General features: G+C 35.2%; 2 protein-coding genes across 2 annotated transcripts in view; one reads left to right on the forward strand and one right to left on the reverse strand.

Moving 5' to 3' along the window:
• The first annotated feature begins 201 nt into the window (after nt 1-201).
• Nucleotides 202-17,532, forward strand: LOC129264274 (splicing regulator SDE2-like). The gene is made up of 7 exons (XM_064102987.1): nt 202-400; nt 7,796-7,913; nt 8,638-8,749; nt 10,147-10,316; nt 12,231-12,357; nt 12,911-13,172; nt 13,827-17,532. Exons 1-7 carry the CDS (start codon nt 296-298, stop codon nt 14,049-14,051), a joined length of 1,119 nt encoding a protein of 372 aa, XP_063959057.1. The 5' UTR covers nt 202-295; the 3' UTR covers nt 14,052-17,532.
• Nucleotides 17,451-24,029, reverse strand: part of LOC129264086 (uncharacterized) — a 42,710-nt gene continuing 36,131 nt past the window's right edge. Inside the window, exons 12-15 of the mRNA XM_064102984.1 lie at nt 23,620-23,769; nt 21,514-21,678; nt 20,560-20,752; nt 17,451-19,418 (exon numbers count right to left, since the gene is read on the reverse strand). Coding sequence (XP_063959054.1) covers nt 19,351-19,418; nt 20,560-20,752; nt 21,514-21,678; nt 23,620-23,769 — 576 coding nt within the window. The 3' untranslated portion in view covers nt 17,451-19,350. The remainder of the gene's footprint in view (nt 19,419-20,559; nt 20,753-21,513; nt 21,679-23,619; nt 23,770-24,029) is intronic.

The raw sequence follows: 24,029 nt of genomic DNA on the forward strand, positions 1-24,029 counted from the left end.
GTAGGCCTCATGTTGTACACTGGAAAAAATATGCGGCATGTACCCATAGAGATACCTGTATCTAAGCAGAACGGTAGGCACTTATGAGGCGAATTTCAGCGGTACGGTGGCACGGTAGAAATGTGCAGCTCAGTGACGGCTCGCCGATGAATTCATATCGTGGTCGTACGTCCGAGCGCAGCGCAGAATTAGCCACATACATGATTTAGAACGCAAGAGGGCGTGTTTGAAAAAAAAGGACACTTCCTGCAGCTTTGTCACTTTTGTCGCTTTCGCCACTATCATTATTAAAGAAATGGCTGTATTTGCGAGAATTTTTGATGGTACGCTGATGTGCTGTGATATACGAGATGTCAACTATACAACTGAGAGCCTGGTGGCTAAAATCAGAGAAGAAGTGGTGCGTATTCTATTCTTTTTTTTTTTTTAATGCCATTTCATGTCCCACGTATTCAGTTTCATGTCGGTATTCACTCACACAACATGCGAGCGCGAGGTTAGTATACTAACCTCGCACAACACATGTGATTTCATAGTGCATTTTGACGTTTTCATTCATCACACGAATGTGAGGGACTAAACTACGCCAAACCTTTCAATATTTGTCCGCTATGTTAATCTTGATCGTATGATCAAGTTTATTTGAAAAAGCAATTATAAATTATTTATTAAAGTGTTTTTATCGCTTACCTCCAAATCTCAACCAGGATACTTCGCTCGGTCCGTCCTTAGTCATCCTTCGTACTGCGGTGGAAATTACGCAAACAACAATCGAAATGCGAAATTTTCCTATCGAACATTCTCGATTCAAGTCGTCGGCGCATAATAGGAAATTGTACCAAAAATCAACATAGTTCTCTATTTATTCAAACAATTTTTTCTGGGGTGCACTTGACCTTTAAGAGATTTTCCAATGAAAATATTACATGGAACTTGGAAATACAAATCATAATTTGGTTGAACAAAATGTTTTCTGTTAAAGTATAAAACAGAAGAGGAACATATCCTTCACGTATTTTTATATCCAAAATATGTTGCCTTAGTATGGAATAATCACAATGACATAAAATGAAAATGGGTAAAGTACCTTTCTAATGATCATTGAGATTTTGCCTGTGGAATCATTGTTTGATAATTTTCAAAGCTTTAAATAGATGAAAATGTTCATTGAGAAAATATACATATATATGTATGAACAAAATGATAATGTCCCGATTGTTTCGCATTATGTGTGTTAGATTGCGGGCGTTTGTGTGTGTGTGTAGGAAGCAAGATGTTCGTGTTAATGTTTGCACAAAAAAGGAGAGGGAAAGGGAAAGGAAAAGGGAGGGGGAAAGGTAGAGGAGAGAGAGGGAAAAGGAGACCATAAAATAGAAAGAAAACAAAGGAAGAGGGGAAGGGAGAGGGAAAGAAAAATGGAAAGAGCGAGAAAAGAGTAGGGGAGGGAGAAAGGAAAGAAAAGAAGGGAAAGGAAAAGCGAAAAAGGGAAGGGAAAGGGAGAGAAGAAAAGAAGGGAGAACGAAAATGGGGAAAGGGAGAAGGAGAGGGGATAATGAAGGGGATAGGAAAATGTCAAGTTTGAAGATCTGAATATTAACACTAAAACAAAATTAGACTCCCATGTTTTATTTATAAAAATACCATCTTTTTCATGATTATAAAGGTTCAACGTCCCTGTTCTAGGTCTAAACTTCAACATAAATCTACTGGCGCTTCGCGCTTGAATTCTGGAGGTCATTCCTCTTTTAAAAGTATAGGTAATCTGTCGGACTTTTCAAATCCCAAATTTAAATCTTAAGCGCAAATGCCCTCGCATTATTTTTCATTTAGATACAGTCCTGTCATCAATATCAAAAACTCTAAGCGCGAGCTTCGCGCTGGCATCATTTTTGTAAGTGACATTTATGATGTTGTTCATATTTAAAAAATGTCCATTTGTTGAGGTTTAAATGTCCAAAAGTTCAGCGCTCGCATAATTTGTAAGGTAAATAGACCTACCCTTTTAATTGTTATACAAAGGCGCTTATACAACGTCCAGAATGCAGTTCGGAATATTGAAAATAACTATTGGTCCCGCTATTTCTGCCCGTGCGACAAGCATTTATCATTTTGAATCATGAGATTCACCTTTGAAATATGATGAAAAAGTATCGTTAAGACTGAATGAAGAAAAAAAGAAGCTCACGTTTCACGCTTGCATTTTAATTGATCCGTTAGCTTGTGATAATAATGGTGACTTCGTTAATATATCTTAGCGGACATGTCCACCTTTTGGTGCTTCAAGAAAAATAAACACAACACACAAATAATAATAGAAAACGAACAAGAATAGAATAGATAGTTACCTATCCCACTCATGAATTCTTATTTAACAGTCCCCAAAACGTATTTTTTTCGTGTTAGCTTATTTCATATACATATATATATATATAAATATATATATATATATATATATATATATAGGCGTAAATAAATCAAGCATTTTTTATATATATATATATATATATATATATATATATATCTTTCACACAATATTTAAATAAAAGAGTTGCCAAAGCTGTAGTACATGTATAACTTCACACACACACATATATATATATATATATATATATATATATATATAGGTCTCCTCATCATGGTTATAAAAAGTGCTCAGAATGTTTTATTTTCAAGTCCTTGTATCAGAATTTTCAGCTCGGGCAGCTCTATCGCATTTTGATTACTATCCTGTTGATTTATTTACTTGAACAAAATATTTAAAATGTCCAGCTTTTAGAACAGATATCAAAAAAAGGTATTCACCTTTGATCATAGATGAGGAAGAAGAAAAAAGTGAAAAAAAATAGGAAACAAACTAACGAATTAATGTGACATAATTTTTCTTCATTTCAAGGCGACTCTTTACATTTCATCATCGCTGATGGCGCTACAATAGAAAATACCGCTTGACAGCAAAAAAAAAAACAGAAAGAGGAAAATAATGCTGAGCGTCTAAAATGCAGCTAGCAGTACAAGCTGCAGAACCGTCGTAAACAAACATCTTGTGAATAATATCGCGCGCCCTCTTTAAGCAAAAGTTTACAACCACAATTACCCTGCGGTATCTACGTGAAGATCACGAGAAAATGCATTTTTTTTCTTAAAAACACACCAAAGAGAAGACAAGAAACGATCCATATGGTTCGGTAAGTGTCATAGCACAATTAGAAACATTATTTTAAAAGGAATGGCTTAGTTATTTTAGTAAAAAGGGTGTGAAAAATTCGCGTGCACCATGTGCATATGAATCCTTCGCACGCGAGATGCATTGATCCCATGAGTGGTCGGTATTAACAGTTAACTACTAGTTATAGTATAGTCACGTATTGTATTACCGGACATAGACCAAAAAGCTTCGGTCTCTGTTATGTTGGTTGTTCAGCTGAACTCCGTTGGCTTCACTCACCAAATACAGAGACCGAAGTTCTAGCGCGATCTGTACAGGGGACTCAATGGCCATATGTTTATGTACTTAAGATCGGATAAAACGGGGAAGTGAATTTGCGCGACAGCCGAGGTAAGTCACTGTTTTTGTTCCTTTTAACTTGATTTTTCTCCGTTTTTTGGCAATTAATGCCAAGAGGGAATATTAATTTGCATTTTGGTCGCGTTAATTTTCAAAATTTTTATTCATTAAAGACAAAAATTGAAGAGCCCCGACGGGGGGATTTTGCATTGCAAGTCCCCTAATGGTGGCTGCACGCTAGCGAGCCGTCTGTGTACGAGGAGAAAAAAAAAAAAAAAATGTTAAAAAACTCCTCGAAACAGACGGCTGCCAGCTGTCTATACCGGACACTATTATGATTCCGGACGCGCATATTACTGCGTTCTAAAACAAATTCGTACCGCAAGACTTCCGCAATTCAATTTCACAGAGCAATACATAGAACAAGATTGCAAAAGCAAGGCGAAAAATCAATTTTTTACCTAATTATCTCTAAAAATGACAGAAAATGCTTAAAATATCATATAACATAGTTTTGTATTAACAATTGATATATTTTCTAACGGAAATATGGGCCTGATTTGCCGAATTTCAATCTCGTCCACTCCTTCGATCGAATGATGGGGTGTGGTGTATTGTGGGTGATCGTCGACGGCTAGTTCTCAAGGTACCCGTGCGCGAGGTTTACCGTGAGTAGAGCCGTCGATCGGCAGCGCATCGATAGAACTTGATGAGCGTCACGATACGAACGCGAGCATATTATTATTGGAAAGTGCCATGGAACATGCAGCTAACAAGACAAAATAAAATAAGTTATCAAACACGAATTTATTACCAACATCTGCTCAGATTCGATATAAAAAAAAAAGCAAATAATACTTAGAATTTACTCATGATATGATATAAGAAGAAAAAAATCACAAAAATTTGTTCTTACATCATATAATCAAGGATATCTTTACCCATCCGGCACGCGTCCGGAATCATGATGTAATTTGTCGCGCACGAAAATAATTGTTTTTCGTGGAGGGGTATGCGGCAAGTGCGATGCAAAGAAAACGGTTGGTAAATATAAAATAATTGTATCATATTCATAATTTTCATAATATTTGGAATAGCAAGTGTGAATTTTTCTTGATTGTATTTCCTCTAGTTGTCATTTTTAAAGCACTGAAATAAAGGTGTCCGGCAATAGGATACACTGCCATACTATAATAATTAACGTTAAATAATTAATATTAAGACTTGTCTTAAGTAACTGGAAGGACATGAATTAAAGAGAGGGCAAACTGAGTTGGAATAAAAGGAATTTCTTCGTCCCATAATAAATACAATAAGTTAATGTATAGTGAGTGATTGTATTATCGACCCACCCATGGCTGGGTTCATATCACTAGTATCACTTATCAGTGAGTATCAGTATTAACCCAGGGAGCTCCTGCCCGCGCAGCGGGCGGGAGCCCAGGGGCTTACCGTGTATTTTACCATACTCAAGGGACTAGGGTGATTTATGGTCTAAATATTTCTCCAAATGAATTGTGAAAACAGAAATTATGCACTTACCACGATTATATGGATGAAGGTCTAACGATTGGCAGTTTCCTGATATCTGGGCACAAACTGGAACCTCAAAAAAACGAAAAGTTCTCTCCTTCTACCCCAGTCTCGATCGGCCATTTTGTTACAATTCATAACAAAAATGGCCGATCGAGACGGGGGTAGAAGGAGAGAACTTTTCGTTTTTTGAGGTTCCAGTCTGTGCCCAGATGTCAGGAAACTGCCACTCGTTAGACCTTCATCCATATAATCGTGGTAAGTGCATAATTTATGTTTTCACAATTCATTTGGAGAAATATTTAGACCATAAATCACCCTAGTCCCGTGAGTATGGTCAAATACACGGTAAGCTCCTGGGCTCCCGCCCGCTGTGCGGGCGGGAGTTCCCTGGGTTATATCAGTATCAGTCATATGCACGCGACACACACGACACATCCAAAATATACTGGGCTTTTGCCCACATAAAATATCATGCATAATCTGGTATTTCACATTCTGCTATGACACTTACTGAATCATTTAGATCCTTCCGTGACTTCGTGAAGTTTCTTTTAAAAAATATGTATATTTTCTTGATCTTTAGTGAAGATTTCACGGAGATAAAAATTGGTAAGCGTGGATATCAATTTTCGCCTAAAGAGGGTGCGCGATTTATATTCATATCAAAGACACGACAAGGGAAAGACTAGGCACCTACACTATTTTACACGCAAATCGACGCAAGGCATTACGCGAAGTCCGTGAAGTGTCCAATCTTTTCATTGTATAGACTTTGGTATACCGTATTATTGACGTTCGTTAAAGCTTGTACTGCTGGTTTCGTTCCAGGCATGTGTATTTTTTTCAATTTTTTTTTATTAGTCATCGTTTTAAATTAATTGCAAAAAAGTGTTATCATTGCCAATAGTGATCTTGAATTATGTTTTTGAAGGTATTTCATTTATTGGTGCCCATAATTTGTAAATTAATCATAAGAATTGCGCAGTCAAAGAATTTAGACACAGTTATAAAATTACCGAGGAGCTGAATCAAGGTTGTGAAATTTATTAGCGCCACCAACGGGCTTCCTTGTATTTCCGTAGAAAAGACAAACGAAGTCACTTGCTAGGCCGAGGTAAGCGAAATTTGGTCTTTTTGTAATGAAATTATTTACAAATCATATGTATAATTTTTTTATGTATTGCTACTTACCAGAAAGAGCCCCGGTGCGTAGCGAGAAGGAGTTTCGGCAAATATTACTTCAGCAATGAAGCGATGTTTGCCGACTACTTCGAAATCCAGGGTCAAACACGGTCCCTTGTACGAGGTTAGTATATATACTAACCTCGTATTAGTGTGAGTGTTACCGACCGGCCTTGTATTACCGAACGCATGCATCATACGCATCAGAAAATAATTTCATACGCTCAAAATTTTGCGAAATCCTTCCAAAGAGAACTTGAATAGAAAGATGATGAAAAATGGTCTAAAACACATTTTCAAAGTCTTAATATTCTAAAAATAATAAAATATGGTCAAAATAGCTCATCAGTGACTTTGTAGTTTTCTCAACTTTTCCCATAGAAAACACACTTTTGGTAATACGATACCTTTTTCAAGTGACCAAAATATTTCACATGCGAAGAGGGGTCCGATTGGAAGCTTATATCGTAAAAAGGAAAAACGATTTTGGCAAATTTTGTACATATTTATATTTTGTAGGTAATTGTGTATTTATGGTGAAAGTTTGGTGAATTTCATGAGAATAATCATGTATTTGATTGAATTCATGAAAAGGGTTTGGTAATACGATCCACTACCATATAGCAAATTAAGAAAATTTCTAGTTTGAAATGCTTTATTTATTTTAGTGTTTACTTATTTCATATCAATCATATTCAGCACTCGATTCTGTCTTGCGATTAGACACAAATGTCGATCTTTTTGCAACTTCTAAATCATAAATATGAACAAAAGTCTGACATATCTGATGCTAATCTGCATGTCAAAACCTACAAGATAAGATGCCAATTTGCCATTTCAGTGTTTAATAGTTTAATGAGGAAAGTTCCAGTTAAACAAAGTAATGACTTGCTTTGTAGATCACTAAATTAAAGTAAATTCCATCATCATTCTTTTAAGACTTCCAAAGTTCCAATCTTTCTGTGTGAATTATTTTAGTGTTAGTGTTGTAACTGGTATTTGGTCAACAGCTGTAGGGCCAGAGGAAAACCTGGCATAAGCCAGATAACAAAAAATTTTCATTCTTTGAAGAAAAAAAATAGAAACAAATAATCTGTATGTATTTTTTAGTGTGAATTTGTGATATTAAATTGTAGGGACAATGCAAAAATATTTTAAGTCTGTATCTTTAAGATTTATAAGCTGGAAAGATGTTCTACTAGTGGGGCTTGATGAAGTTAGTGAAAACCAGGAATATTTTACTCAATAAATATTTGTTACTGTATCTTTAATAGTAGAGAACAGTCCCTGCCCTTCTATATGGGAAATGAAAGAATCTTTACTTAAACTTAAAGAATAAACAAGGAGAAAGAAAGGTTGCTGCTACTTCACAAAGTAGTGAAGTACATTAACAATGTTATAGAAAACAAAATGGGAACATTTTATATTAGCATGCTGGAGTCAGTGGAGTGTAAGGGTTGCTCTCCTCTTGGATTCTCTCTGTGTCATTAAAATGATTAGAAAAATCACATTGAGTGATATTATAGTGCATAGTCTTTTGATAATCTGAAACAAACTTTGTATCTTCCATAGAGATACTTTGAACCAGACTTGCAGGTTTACCATAATGGCAGACTCGTTCAGGAAAATGAAAGGTTGCAGAAGAATGGGACATACCATGTTACCCTGCCTCTTCTGGGTGGAAAAGGAGGTAAGTTTGAATCGGTGATGAAAATATCAATAAAGCAAGGATGCTGTGCCAAAGAGTCGTGTATTGTTGTCACTTCTCGGCCTTGTAGCTAAAATTGTGTGCTTCAAAGCTTCAGTTGTATCTTTTCCAATCATTTAAGAATCTTCTATGTTTATGGTACATTCTTTGCTTAGGTTTAAATCAGTCCAAGGCCATCAAAGACGTGGCTGTGGATGCCTTGTTGATTGGCCTCCATGCCTCTCTCATTGGCCCTGAAGAATTGCTGTGTCCTATTTTTTTTTCTTCCATTTGAGGTGTAATATAGAAATGTGCCCAAAAGTGGCCTTGCCATAAAGAATCAGAATTATGGCTTGTCATTGCATGTTATTTTGAATCAATCTATATCAATTGTGATATTGATTGTATTATTTTTTTTCAATAAACATGGCATTTGTCAGGTAAAACAATTGTACTTTTGAGACATTATTAATGCCCTTTGGCTTTCATTCATTGTTCAGGGGAGTGTTTCTTGACAGTTGCCATAGTAACTGGCATTTTTCAGCCAATCAACAATCTCAAATTTAGTCAGCACTGGCAATTGGTGGATAAATGTTTATGAAAGTCATGAAACATCTCTCGGGTCTAAGCACCAAGATACTCTATGTGAATGATTGCACTCTGTCTTTATCAACCAATATAAAGATGTGGATTGTCCAATCAATGTAATATCTCATTCCTTGGACAGGATTTGGTGCTATGTTGCGGATGATTGGTGCTCAAATCGAGAAGACTACAAACCGAGAAGCATGCAGGGACCTAAGTGGAAGGAGGATGAGAGATGTAAACAATGAAAAAAAGTAAGAAATATTGTATCATTCTTTTTTATGCCCATGCCCAGTATTAGTGGGTGCTGGAGAAATTAAGCTTGTTGGTTGAAGGTTACAGTGGCCCTTTTCATTCAACATTGCAAAATTTATCAAATAAAGCACAATTTTATTTCATATCATTTAAATCGTAACGATTTTATGGCATACACACTTATATCATCTAGTGTTGTTATCGTTAAGAAAATTCTTTATCTATATATCTTTAAAAATATCTTACTGATATCAATAACTATCGACAAACGAACATAATCAATACGCATTATTTTTATGCACTGATTAGCGATGCCACAATACTTGCGCTGGTCAAAATTTGTATCTGCCACTGTACCAACAACGCTTAAAAATCCGCCTTCATTGAATCTAAACGAGTACATGTAATCTTTTAACAAATACATTTAGCATGAATACATCCTCACCTTTCACGTTGTTGGCATTATTTTAGGGTTGGATGAAATGTTATCAATAATTTTGGGGCTTTTTGGACATCGTTCTGAGCAGTCAACGACTTTCGCCTATCCGCCATTTTGGATTTGAGGAAACCGCAGTCACTATGTGTGGATTGTCATGGTTGTAGCGAAGTGAGATCGTGTTTTTTGCCAGTTGATATTCGTATTTTGTTGAGGATTTGGGAGTTATATTTGTTGCTATTCTATGCATTTTGAGGAAAAATGCGTTTTCTGTGATTTTCTCTTTGAAAAGCCACTTTCAAAAGGCCGTTCCCGTGAATTCCTTCCGTTTCCACTGTCCCTACATTATAGCGGGTATTATCAACAACGAGAAAAAGGTTATCGATATCGCTAAGTGGCAAAAAACATGCGATTATCAATAAGACTATCGTTAAAAGAGGCTATCGATAACAGCACTAATATCATCTAGTTATGAATTTTGAATAGCATTCACTTGGGGGGATTAACCAAAACCAAAAGTTTACTGCCCATGATCAAGCATCCATTTCCATTTATTTACTTTTTCTTGTTTTGTAATCTTGATATTGATCACATCTTAGAAATTATTATTAAACCCTTCCAGTACAAACAAATTTAATGAATTTATGTTTTGATGTGTGAAAGAAAAAAGCAATGCTATACATGTAGATAAGACAGGAATACCTTAAAATAGAGCTATAAGGAGTTCCCCGGTCATTCATTTCAAACAGGCAGATGCACAGCCCATATTTTGATATGATTCCATATTATCAATTTTTTTTTGTTTTGAAAAGACTGCAAGCATGGATCGAGAGAAAGAAACAACAGAATTTGTTAGATTCAGTACGGATACCGAAGTGCTAGTTCCCTCAGTCTTTCACAAGCAGGCAAATATAGTGCCCATATTCAATTATTTCAAATTTCAAACTATTCTTTCTAAAGACTGCAATCATGGATTGAGAAGAAGCAACAGCAGGAGGAAGAACGTGAAAAGCGGAGAAGGGAGAAGCTGGAGAGGATGCGCTCTACCCCCAAGCACTACTTTGTTGATCCAACCTATGACAAACAGAGAGAGGCTGTTACGGAGAGTCTGGATGAAGCTGTGTCCACAGGTGCGCATGTTATGAACAAATCTCGTGCTACAGTCACACGAAACTGACTCCAAACTGACTGCTTATATACCATTAGAAATAATGTGAAATGTTTGACTGGTCTGTAGTCGATTTTTTTTTGGTGTGCCTTTAAAGGGATGGTCCGGGCTGAAAGTATTTATAGCTTAATAAATAGAGTAGAATTCTCTGAGCAAAATGCCGAAAATTTCATCAAAATCGGATAACAAATAACAAAGTTATTGAATTTTAAAGTTTAGCAATATTTTGTGGAAACAGTCGTCATGAATATTCATTAGGTGGGCTGATGATGTCACATCCCCACTTGTTCTTTTGTATTTTATTATATGAAATTAGGTTTATTCAATTTTTTTCCTCCAAGAACTAGAAAAATTGGATTGACAACTGATTTAGTGCATTAGATATTTATTGCTGCAACTTATTTCATTGTAAGGGAGACATATTATTCACACAAGTATGAAATAAAGAAAAAATTATGATTTTATGTAATAACATAAGAAAACGGAAAGTGGAGATGTGACATCATCAGCCCACCTAATGAATATTCATGACGACTGTTTTCACAAGATATTGCTAAACTGTAAACTTCAATAACTTTATTTATTTGTCATCCGATTTTGATGAAATTTTTTGGCATTTTGCTCAGTGAAGTCTACTCTATGTATTAAGATATAAATATTTTCAGCCCGGACCATCCCTTTAAGCATTATGGACCAAACAGATACTGATATTAGAAGTAAACATGAGAGCATTTTTATAAGCTACCAAAATCCTGATTATCCGAGAGAAAATTAGTCAGTAAAAAATCACTGCAAAATTCTTCATGATATTTTCCAATGTTCATAAGTAAGAGCTTACTATAGATGATAGATCATTCAAGTATTTGGCAGGCAGATCATATATTCTTCATTTTGTAAGAGGTGCAAAATCCAAAATTTCTGGGATATTTTTTCACCACTGTAAATTGACTGGCCTACCCTTCATACTTTAACATTTGCAATTAAATTTACAACATGGAAAGTTCCTCTTAAAAAAAAAGAATTGTAATTTGAAGGGGGAAAAAGTGTACTAATTGGAAGTAATGTATATAGCCTATGATAATATGATAACAATGATGTGCACTATGAACAAATATTTTAAAAAAAATGTGGCAGATATGTGAGATTTTGATTGAAAATCTGAAAATACAATGTGGTGTGTGATAATGTAAATTATCGCAATACACTTGAAATTTACATAGACTGAAGTCACCTTAAAGGAGAATGAAACCCTTGAAACCAGCTGAATCCATATCAAAGAGAAAAATCAAAGAAACATATTGTTGAAAGTTTGAGGAAGATTGAATGAATAATAAGAAAGTTATGAGCATTTGAATATTGAGATCACTAATGCCATGTAGATCCTCCCATTGGCAATGCGACCAAGATCTGTGATGTCACACACGTACAACTCCCTCATTACTTTAGTACTTATTTCACTAATATTCTCACTTTTATAGAGTCTATCACAAGGTGAGGTGTTCTCTTTATGAGAGGACAAGTACAGATGTTTCACAACATTATATCATTGATGAATCGTTTGTCATATGATTAGAATGAGCAAAAAGAGATGTTTTGGGGTATATTTTCAGTGTCCAAAAGGGGAGAGTTGTTCATCTGTGATATCATAGATCTTGGTCGCATTGCCAATAAGAGAGGATCACCATAGCATTAGTGATCTCGACATTCAAATGCTCATAACTCTTCTATTGCTAGTCCTATTTTACTCAAACTTTTGTTGATCTTATTCTTTGATTTTTCTGCTTTCACAAAAGCTAACTTGCTCCAAGAGTTTCATTCTCCTTTAAGTTGGCAAAGTAAATGAAACTTCATGAAGATCTATATTCTTTGGATGCAGGTATTGATGTGGCAGGTTCTAGTAAAGACGAGGCATCTACCTCTGGAGGTGTTAAGAGGAAAGCAGAAACAGATAGCGATGATGATGATGATGATGACGAGGCTGAACTGAAAAAACACTGCATGTGGTAAGGAGCAAAGATCCCATGACAAAAAAACTTGAGCAAAGGAAAAGTTCCCCAAGTCAAATCTGTTGGGAGGTTTGAAAAAAGCTTGACTTTGTAATACAAATCCAGCTGACAGGACTCGCATGACCACTAGGTGGTTCAAGATAGTGTTCAATGTTGTGACTCATGAGTCACACAAGTTATTGAAATAACTTTCCTTCTGATTTAATTTGTTAGTAATCAATGGTGTTGTAGCCTGCATTCTGATTGAAAAGTATATGAATTATCTGGACAAAATGAACAGCCTTTGAATAAATATTTTTGTAAAAAAAGGCAACATTCATAGCATGACAACTACGTTAAATCATATCTATGTACATAAAATGCATTATTGACTAACTTAGTCTATCGTGAACCTCTCGCTTCAGTTTCTCTGTTCATAACATGAAAGAAGTAAAGGGGTATCAAAATATGTTTTAAAAACCATTTGTGAAACATACATATATATTTGTGTACATAATAAGTAGGAAGGGATTGTAATTTTTTCTGAAAATTGTGTAAATATTGAATACAGGCTTGGTATTGTAGAAGACGAGGAGGAAGATGATGAAGAGGAATTAAAAACCGGAAACCAAGATGGGGAAATCTCAGAAGACACATCGGCTCCATCAACATCAACCTCACCACCCTCTATATCACCTGTTGACATGGCATCAGAGGCGGAGATACAGGCAGCGGAGGATTGTCCCGAGTCATCTACTGAACCAACTGCAAGTTCAAAGACCCTTCTGAGTAGTCTTCCTCCACCAAGAAGTGGGACCTCTTCATCAACAACAGTATGTGTATACCTTACTTGATGCCTCATTCACACCTATGGGACCGACTCCAAACCGACTGATGGTATGCTATTGGATGTAACATAATAGCTTTGGTCGTTCTAGAGTCAGTTTCGCTGGTGTGACTTTGGCTTTGCATTGAAATAGAAAAATGGCTGTGTGATCTTGTGAATTGAATTTAGGAAAATGACAATTGTATGGGACTCGGGATGTAAGTTTATAAGTATGGTAGGATGTGCTTCAATTTTTGCTTTATATCACTTTTCATATTTTTTGTGCTTTATGCAAAAGAATGCACTGTATTTTTATGATCCTTTTACTGGGTATGAATGAGTATTCAGCATGGAATTGAAGACAAAAATAATGCATAGAACATAACATTTTAATTAATAGGACGTGTTTTAAGGTAATCAAATTTCATCCTCAGCCTGAAATTATATACAGAATCATTGGTTTTTATACACTTTAGATGAAAAGTAAATTTGAAGAACGTAGTTAGGTAAATTCCAAAGGTATGTGCTACAGTGTGAATTTAATTATTAAAAGGAGTGGAAAGAATGGGATTTCATTCACTTCCAGTTCTTCAGAACCTATGAACTTGAAAAAAATAGTAGTAAAACAATTTTTGTGCAATCTCACATCACACCCTTGCAGGAAGAAGGACCAATCAACCTTGATGACTATTCCTCTTCAGCAGACCTAGAAGACCTCGGCCTCGATCGCCTGAAGAGCGCTCTGATGGAGAGAGGAATGAAATGCGGCGGTACACTACAAGAAAGGGCTCAGAGACTGTACTCGGTAAGGGGTCTGGAGCCATCCGAAATAGACCCATCACTGCTTGCAAAGGCAGGCAAAGGAAAGAAGGGGAAAAAGAAATGAGCAGAGGATGATTGCTCGTAAGATATAAAAAGAGAAGACAAGCGTTCAAACATGCTCAGGAAATGGAAGAACTGTACAAGTGAAAATTATATTACATTCAAGATACACCATATGTATCTCCTTTCTGCCTATTCAGAAGCGCAGTGTTATAACATGGAAAGGGGATCATTTGAAATGTAACGAGAACTAATATTCGATGGCATCTGTTTAATAGTGTTTTCTAATTAAATTTTGCTGAATTATTTTGGTACGTCATTCCCGGAACAAGAATATTTCATTTAACAATCAATTCAAGTTCAGGTATTTCTCTTCTCCCAAATAAATGGACAAGTTTGTACACTTTGAAACCAGATGCAAAAAAAACATGACCCATTTTTGTATATTCAATTTGGCTGTTAGAATAAATATTGACATTTTATGTGATTGTTTGCCTGTATTTGAGAATCAAAGGGAATACTTTAGTTCCCTCGAGCTCCAAAAGAGCACATCTTGGATATCAGCAAGACCAAGGAGCATCCTCTTTATCAACTTTCTGTTCAGATTTACAAGCATTTTTTAAAATTCATATACATGTAAATAATAAATATATTTTGCTATTTCATACTTACTCGTTGGCCCGAATTCACAAAGGTGGTTTTGAAAACCCATGGTTGAATCCATGGTTTATGCAAATTTCTTGTATAAATTACGCTTAATTTAGCGGGTATCAGGCACATGTATAAAAAATGTCCAATGCTGATGTGCGCTTTTGTCAGTGCACCAAATTGACGCCTGTTACCATGATTAGATACGCTATTTTATTCACGAGTCCACTGTTTGAAGAGTGGACTCATGAATAAAAACAGTGGACTCATGAATAAAATAGCGTATCTAACCATGGTAACAAGCGTCACTGTGACAAAAGCGCGCATTAGAGTTGGACATGTTTTATACATGCGCCCGATACACGCTAAATTAAGCGTAATTTATACAGGAAATTTGCATAAACCATGGATTCAACCGTGGGTTTTTAAAACCACCTTTGTGAATTCGGGCCTCTAAGTCTGCTATTAGAAAATTGATTAATGTAAACTTCCATTGAAATTGTTTAATTGTTCTGGCACCATGCATTATGTATATCTGTATCTGTTTGTGGAGAATTATTTGCTAGTGTGATGATGGTAAATGTCAGTTGGAAATCCTTAAAGGGGAATCCAGCCTTGGCCATAAAATGTTGTGTTGTAAAGGAAAAAATAAACTAAACAGAATGGTGAAAGTTTGAAAGAAATCGGACAAGCAATAAGAAAGTTATAGCTGTTTTAAAATTGAGATCTGTAAGACCATGTAGATTTCAAATTGGCAACTGGGTAAGTAAATTATGACAAGGGGCAAGGACAACTTTCCCATAGGCCATGTACTTTATTATCAGGGATTTGTGGTTTTCTCCTAAGTATCCATTCCCCTTGGGCAGTAATCTAAATATAAACCAGGTAGTATATTGTTTAATGTCCTCATGAAAGAAAAATATAATTTGAAATAAAACTTTTGGGAAAAATGACATTTCAGCCATAATATGTATTGGAGTACATGGAAGAGTAGTCCTTGCCTTACATCACTATGACATCCCATATGCGGCTAATTTGAAGTCTCCATGAGTATGGTGATTACCAATATTAACAACTTTTAAAAATTCATAACTTTCTTGTTCTTTGTCCAATAATGTTCAAACTTTCACCTATCAACTTGTCTGATTTTTCTTTTTCTTATAAAAACAAGTTTTTATTTGGGTTGGATTCCCCTTTAATCAAATATATATTTAAATTATGGTTAGCCGAGGTAAAATTACCCTCTGAACACACTGGCAGTTGGATAGTTTGGTCAGCATATGATGACGTACGTATGACAACCCATTTCTGTATTTAATTCTGTTTATTGGTATCCAACATTCCATTCTTGATATCTTAAAGTTCCCACAAAGTATCAATGTCATGAAATCATTTTGTGTTGTTAAAGGTATTGTTTAACTTTGTGAGCAGCCGATTTAAAAGATTCTCAAACCAAGATGAAACATGTGTACAAGTGCATGTATTAGAACTAATAAACCCTGAAAACAACCATTATTGAGAATGAAAAGCTAAAACTACAAGGCAAACCCCGATTTTGTAAATAGGCATCTTGTAGACGCCTAAATAGTACACATAAGTGTATGGGATGAAATTAAGATGGTGTTTTTGGTCACTTTATATTTCAATTTTTGAAGCACTAAATAATTATTTTCGAACGCAATTTTTTCTGGGCTTCATTTTTGTAACATATCACAGACACAGGTGACAAATGTGACCTTCTAGCTCAGATTTTTTTAAGTCAAACCAATGTTAACCAATCACTTTAACATAAGGAAGTTCTTGATATCAATAAATACATGTAGGATTAAATGAGAAAATGGCTTGCCATTTGTATGATGGCATAGGCTGACTAAAACATCTGGGTGGGTGTTTCATAAAGCCGTTCGTAAGCTAGAGCAACTTTCAGAACGACTGGTGAACCTATCTTACGTGCTTAATAAACACCAATGAACATTTAATGGTAAATATCTTTATCACAAGAAAAGATCACAAGTCGTTCTTCATGTCACTCTTAACAGATTTAGGAAACAGCCCCCAGATGTGACACAAACCAATGAACACTGAATCTTTTTTTTTTAATTTTTTTTTGTAAAACGACACTTTGCAAAGAATTTTTAAGACAGTAATATAAGAATTGAAAAATGGAAAACCCAGTTTTACTTCTAGTCAATGATTGCATAAAAAATCCACTAAATCAACAAAACATGATTGAGAAACCAGCTATTTTTTGTTATTTTTTTGTAAATATCTGTTTGAAAGCTTTATGACATGCCTACCTGGGGGAATCATCTCATATGGTTTGATGATTAAAAAGGATTGATTTCTTTCTATGTACTTCATAATAGGGTTTTGATGTGTATTTTTAGAACCGATTGCATTTAAATGTGTATTTGTGTTTGGAACTCTTGTACTTTCAATTTATGTTCACGTGTTTTCCAGGCAAAAAAAAGTATTTTCATTTTTTAGGACTATTTTTTACACCCTGTGGCTTAAGTTTGCAAGATTGGATAAGATCTAACATTCATTGCAGTGAATTAACATTATCCAGGGGTCTTTTCAGCAAATCTGGAGCAAATTGCCTCAATCTCCCCATGTAATTTTTTACCTGGCGTTTTCTACTGCATATAGTATAAAGTTTCTTGGAGTAGTGTGTGCGCAGCGCTTTGTCAACGAAAGGAAAAGGCGTATATCAAATGACCTTTGGATTGGATCGTCTACTCTGTGTCACATTATTTTAAAACATTACTTTCAATTCAAATACTGGATTTATTTAAAGCATAACACAAAAGGGGTTCGTGTGAGAAATTCTTGTTCATCTGTTTAATCATAGTTTCAATAATGAAGATGTGAGAAAATAAACATTGAAAACACACAAACATGCCTTTTTGTGTTTTGTCATAACATTTTATTTTATTTTCAGTTTTCTTTTCAACTTATAATAGATAATATATATTATGTCAGTATCAGTGTCTCTTTTGGACATGAACATAATGTATTTCAATACCATATTTCAAATAAATAATACATGTCAATAGTCAATACCATATTTCAAATAAATATATTTCTCTTCGGCTGTACATATTTTTTTACAATAATTCACTTGACATTGCAGGTTTATTTCGAACAAAAATGATGTGGCTTTTTGTGGCACAATAGCACAATTCTTAGCCACAAATTAATAGAATATATGATTGTTAAATAATAAGGAAGATTGTTAGGAAAAAAAGAGGAGGGGCTTAACAGGGCATAAGGCATATATCAGGAAAATCAGCTGAGATCCCTTGCAAAAGTCAAAGACGAGTGCAGTGTCGTCTGTGCGCTATCTGATGCATTTCCTTGAGAAGCCTGGTCAATATAAATATTACCCTGTAATTTAGTATATGGGTCTGTGGGAAGGACCTGGAAGAGTGATCCATAATTCAGTGCAAAATGTGTCTATTCACAGTTGAAATGTCTTGCATAGGTAATAAATACTCAAAATCAATTTCAGAAACAAATTCATATAAGTAGAAGATTTTGTATTGACAAAAATACATTGTTTAATTTGTACAAGAAGTACAAAACATTAAATCTATGATATCTCTAATTTACATAAATATTTGAAGAGAATAAATACTGTGTAGTTCATAACACAAATGAAAATGACCTATTCACATTTTATGATCTTTGGAAAAAGTATTCAAGGCATATACCCGTATGTATTCAATGAAATTGAAATTCAGAAATAAATAAATTAACATAAATACACATCTCATCAATGCTAGTAACAAATTCTTTTTACAAAATAAACTTCCAAATTTGAAAATACACTCTTTTCACACATAAATATCTGGTATCAATTTTAGATTACAGTTTATTTGAAAAATATCAACAAAAAACAAACTATGTACTCCGATACACCTTCCAATGCATACAACTTGGTTCAGTTGTAAAAAATCATGTGATCACCAAAAGATGTCCACAAATTTCCCATAAGTGAAGAACAATCATACTTGTTCCTATTGATTTACATTTCCATGGAAGCACCTTCAACTGTTGTATTCTTAATTTGGATAGGTGGTATTCAAGATAATTGGAGAGGCTTGATGAAATCTGAGTTGCAATAGACCTAAATGCTTTACTGTCTTCAAAATAAAGCCCTGAAATTGACCCTAATTCAACTGGGCTATTTCAGACCAGGATATACTTCAGATCTCGGCCGCTGGAAATTTGCACACAAGTAGAACCTGATGTGACCTACAAGACTAAAAATTTTCAAAAAATTAATTGTTTATATTTTTTCATCAATTAAAAGATTAAGATGTGAAGTCTCTGATATCAATCTGTTTTGTTAAATATAACAAATTTATTTCATAAAGGCTTCAATTATTTTTATATTGATTCATGAACCGTAAGAACTGAAATTGATGGAGTTTATAACACAGAGCATATGGAGGAGCAGCTGGCATGTGACACTAAACCTTCACTGAAATGCTTCTCTCATTTTGATGCTTGATTTACACCAAATATCAGGGGAACTTGCACTATAAATAATAGATCATTAGACTATCCAAGTGCTTCAAAAAATAGTGAAGTCATTGTATAAACAAGAGCCTCTTAACAGCTTTAAAATGATAACTCAAATGACGTTCAGAACGTACATCAAATCTGAACTTAATCATTCCATTTTTTACTTGATGCCAAAGAAAAAGTATTTAACTGTGACTACCGATGGCAGATTTCAGATGCAGAAATGTTCTGTCAGGAATGGTCTCCAGTATATCTAGAAAGATGTCAAAATGTGATTCCTCAGTCAGTAATGTGATAAAAAGTAAGGATATATTTCATTTTCACATTGGAGATATTACAAAAGCTTGCATTTCATCCAAAGTTGTGTAGAAATCTTTTTTGACATGAACAGACTGAAATCTGAATTTAGACTTTTTCAACATATTTTGGCAATAGAAAACACCTTTATCATGAAGGAAAGGATTCAATATAGATGATGATACTCAAGACTTTTTTATCAAGCCATTGTGGCATCCCTGCATGAAAGTTATTATCTATCCATTTCTTTCTCTTCAGACACTGAGTGGCATGAACATATCCTTTCCCAGGGGTAGCATCATGGTATTTTGATGTGGGAGGGAGGGGGGGGCCACTCCAACCTAAAGGTGACATTTTTTTGTCAATGGAATAATGGGAGTATTGTATAGTTAACCAACCAAAAACTCTTTCATGCTTTTCTTTCTTATTTTCTCCCTTTTCTCTTTCTTTTTTTCTTTTCTCAGTATGTAATGCATGATGGGTATGTGCCATGGAGGGACCCCCATTATACACTCAAATGTCCTTCCAAGGCATAGCATTTTTATCTTTTGAGAAAAAGAACAAAGAAGGCCGCTCCAAAGCATAGAAGGAAATCTGTTTCAAAGCTTTGCATATTTTTTGTTACGCCGTCCTGGCTGCATTGATCCACTACAATGAGCTGCAATTTTGGTGAATAATGGCCGCAGTCCGCTGACCGACCATCGCCTCTGTGTGAGCGCACCTGGCGCCCATGCCGCCGAGCTAGCTGCACACACATATGCCCGTTCCATAGCGATGCATAGGCAATCACACGTAGGCGACCCATTCCAAGGCCCCCCGTTTTCACAAACATTTGTAGTTCCGAAGACCCTCCTTTTTACAATAAGCCCGCTCCAAAGCTCTCGATTTTTGTTTCACCCGTGGCACATACCTACCACTTTTTTTTGGTTGAGTACCCCCCCCCCCCTGGGTTTCATGATGCTTTTACCCTATTCAATCAATTCATTTATTGTATTTCAGTATTTTTATATTCTTTTAATTTCACAACAGAATTTATTTTTTGACATTTTTAGCCACAGGATTATAAAAAATCTACCGTAAAAGAAGAATATTCTTGCCTTGAGGGTGTTGCCTGATGTGCCTCATGTCAATCTTGCCCTGCAGTGTTGGTATCTGTGCAATGGATGAATGGATACTGTATCCTTGAAATGGCAATGTAGTTAGGACACACTCTGGAGTGGGTTCTGATGATTCAAGGTGTTGGTAGTTGAGACGCTTTCTATTACCAAGGCCTGCATCTCCAGCATGCTTCTACAATATGGATGAAGAATAAGATTGATTTTAACCATTAACGTAAATGGAAATATAAATATATCAAACATTATCATTACCAATGGTCTAAGTTAAACTGGACTTCAAAATACAGTCCAAGGGATCAATCTAAAAAAATGAAAGTAAAATAATTATCTTAGAGTTTGCAACAGCATAAATTAGGACATTTTCCTGTCAAAGCAAAGCTATTAATAAAGGTATTTATCTACTCACAAATCTACAACACAATCTTATCGAAAAGTTGTGCAAAATCTTAAATTCCAACATGACACCTGGGGGGTGTTTCACAAAGATTTAAGTATGACTTATATCGCACTTAAATGCCGACGTGTACCTGAAATGCAATGCGCAATCTAATTGATCAGTACGCAGTAGTGCGCATCCTCTTTGCATGATCTGACAAATGTGGTTATGCCTTTTATACCGCACGGAACTAGGCATTTCAGTACGACTCTAAGTCATAAAATCTTAAATCTTTGTGAAACACCCCCCGGGATGGTTTTTCATAAAGCTGTTTATAAAGTAACGCATGACTTTACTCATGACTGGAACACGATCTAAGGTGCTAAGTCAGCTATATAGGTATATAAGAACAATCACCAATCGTGCATAAACCTATCTGTAACTTACTAACAGCTTTATGAACGGCCATCTGGTGCTCTGCAAAATAGAACACCATCACAGATATCAAGATCACTACTACAGCAATGTAAGAGAACATTCTCTCAGCAACACCTTACCAAGATTCTTGATTTCTTTGGTAGCTGCTTAGAAGGTGTCCCAGCTTCAGGGCTGTGACGTTTCAGTTGGGTAGAAGGGGTCATTTCATTCACTCTCCTCTTCTCATCTGTCACTGGTGTCTCTGCCCCCAAATCCAAGTGCTGAGATGCCTGTAGACACATCGGCTAGCAGAAAATTAAAATAAAAAAAACTCTTTCTCTTACTTACTCTTAATGCCAGAACCTACAACCATCACCATGATGACACTTTTAATATCTGTTTCCTGATTGTCTACGCACTCAACACAAGAATTATAATTATTTATTGTTTACTGCAGTTATTGTTAATTAGAATTGTTATTGTGAATTGTAAATGATTGTTTCAATCATTACTGTACATTAAAGTTAAATCCTCATTTATGTGCAATTCGGTTGGTTTTTTTTTATTAAGAATTCAATGGTAATTCAGCCTTCATGAGTGCAAATATTGACAAATTATTAAGAATTCAATGGTAATTCAGCCTTCATGGGTGCAAATATTGACAAATTATATCTGATATCTGGATTTTATAAATTCCTTCTATACTTGCTGCACCATCTTTAGACCATTGGTGATGTGAACTGATATGAGATGACAAAGTGGATCCTGATCAAATGACTGGTTGTTCACGCACATTAGACTAAGTTATTTTTTTTCCCTTTGCATAAATCAAATTATGACCGGGTGATGAGCAGCCATACGTAAAGTATAATGACTGGTCCCGATTTTGAAATGAGGGTAGTTTATCAAATAGAGCAATGTTGTACATAGCAATGTTTTCCCAGCTTTTTGCCAGGAGCCCCGCTTTTAGCAGGGAAGTAAATCCTTGCCATTTGATAGACTTTCTCATAAAACAAATAATACATACTATTTTACTCAGGCAATAGTATCATACTCATTACCTTCCACACAGTTCAAATGGCACTGGTTCTAATTCTCACTAATGCCCTTTCCGATGTTTGTTATTTGTGTACCAATACTCTTCATATTAGCATGGAATTCTTGATCCAACCCACCCCCCTTGAAAAAATTAACAAATTTAAGCCACTCTATAACCCTAAAAGGACTGGGCTATTTGAGATGTATTGAGGACTGAGGGGGTTCCCCTTCTGATCTCGGCCGTTCGCGCGATCGCGCCGAAATTTGACAAACACATTCTTTACCATATAAAATACAAGCTAGTGTAAAAAAAAATTCTGAAAATGATTATTTTTTATTTATTATGAATAAAATATGCAAATTTAGTCATGAAAAACATTATTTGCATGTTTAACACCCTATTTCACTTCAAATTTTCTTCTTTTTTTGCAGATGTCATCTTTGTAAACTAATTAAGAGGATTTTCACAAAGAAAAATTGCAAAAGCCAATTTTTCCTTATTCATTCTTAATTTTTAGAATTTATGTATTTATTTGTTTTTTCATCTTTTGTTCTTCATTGTTTTTTTCAATGGAAATTATTACAGACCATTTTACAACTAAATTAAACCCTGAATCAATTAGGCACACCAATTAGAACGAAAAATAATCGCCCTTTTATGAATTTCATCTCCCATAGACTTTGTACACAAAGTATAAAAATGAGCCATTTTCGGCATGACATTGCCTCGTAAAAAGTCACGTGACGTCGCGATGGTATACCTGCATGTCGCGAATTTGGTCTCAAAAATTGCGCGTCCTAAAATTTTGCGCGCTATCTCTTAGGGTTAACCTATATGAATAATCTACCATAAGCATGGTTCAGATTTATTAAGGCAGAACTGGATTGATGTGTGGCCAAAATAATAACCTTATTTAGCAGACAAACAACAAAACACTGTTTCATACTGCATATTGTTTACATAGTAAAGGCCACTTCTAAAATTCATTTTGTTACCTTCAGTGTGCATTAATGGAAACTTAGCAAGGAAAACATACTGTAAACTTGACAAATTGTTTGACTGTGTATGGAACAGCAGTTTTTTTTTTATCATAAAATTGTGTGCTTTTCCTTGCAATCAAGTCATCTGAAAATAGTATATACATGTAAAGAGTTTGGATATAACGAGGGGTGAAGTTCACTTTTAATTTCAAAATTTGGGAACTGACCTCGAAATCTAGCAACTTCTCTGTTGTTTCTCCAGGTCCTTCTGACAACTTTCGAGTTTGCTTCACCTCCCGATTCTTTTCAGGTTTCTTTGGTTTGTGTGTTATCACCAGATCATGATCCGGAGGCAGAGATACAGCAGATACATCAAACTAAAAAAGAAAGGAAAATTGGTCACAGTATATCCGAGTATATTTTTCTGTTGTTTTTATCAAATCATCATCATCCATGATCATGATCATTATCATCATCATCATCATCATCAAAGGTGCTAAGACAAAAGGCATACAAGCAATTTGAAATTGTGTGTGATATATTAAACGTGTAGAGACCCTGTACACTGTACAATATGCGAGGGTTTCTATGCCTAAAGCTAAGCAATAGACGGTAGGGACTTTATGTTGTGCAAACA

This window comes from Lytechinus pictus, chromosome 7, assembly GCF_037042905.1.
Source record: "Lytechinus pictus isolate F3 Inbred chromosome 7, Lp3.0, whole genome shotgun sequence".
Classification (NCBI taxonomy): Eukaryota; Metazoa; Echinodermata; class Echinoidea; order Temnopleuroida; family Toxopneustidae; genus Lytechinus; species Lytechinus pictus.

Excerpts from the sequence above, each read along its gene's own strand:
- LOC129264274 (XM_064102987.1), top strand. The coding sequence starts at position 296 with ATGGCTGTATTTGCGAGAATTTTTGATGGTACGCTGATGTGCTGTGAT. Across the intron at positions 401-7,795 it reads CTAAAATCAGAGAAGAAGTG|AGATACTTTGAACCAGACTT; the intron begins GTGCGTATTCTA and ends TATCTTCCATAG. Across the intron at positions 10,317-12,230 it reads GGATGAAGCTGTGTCCACAG|GTATTGATGTGGCAGGTTCT; the intron begins GTGCGCATGTTA and ends CTTTGGATGCAG.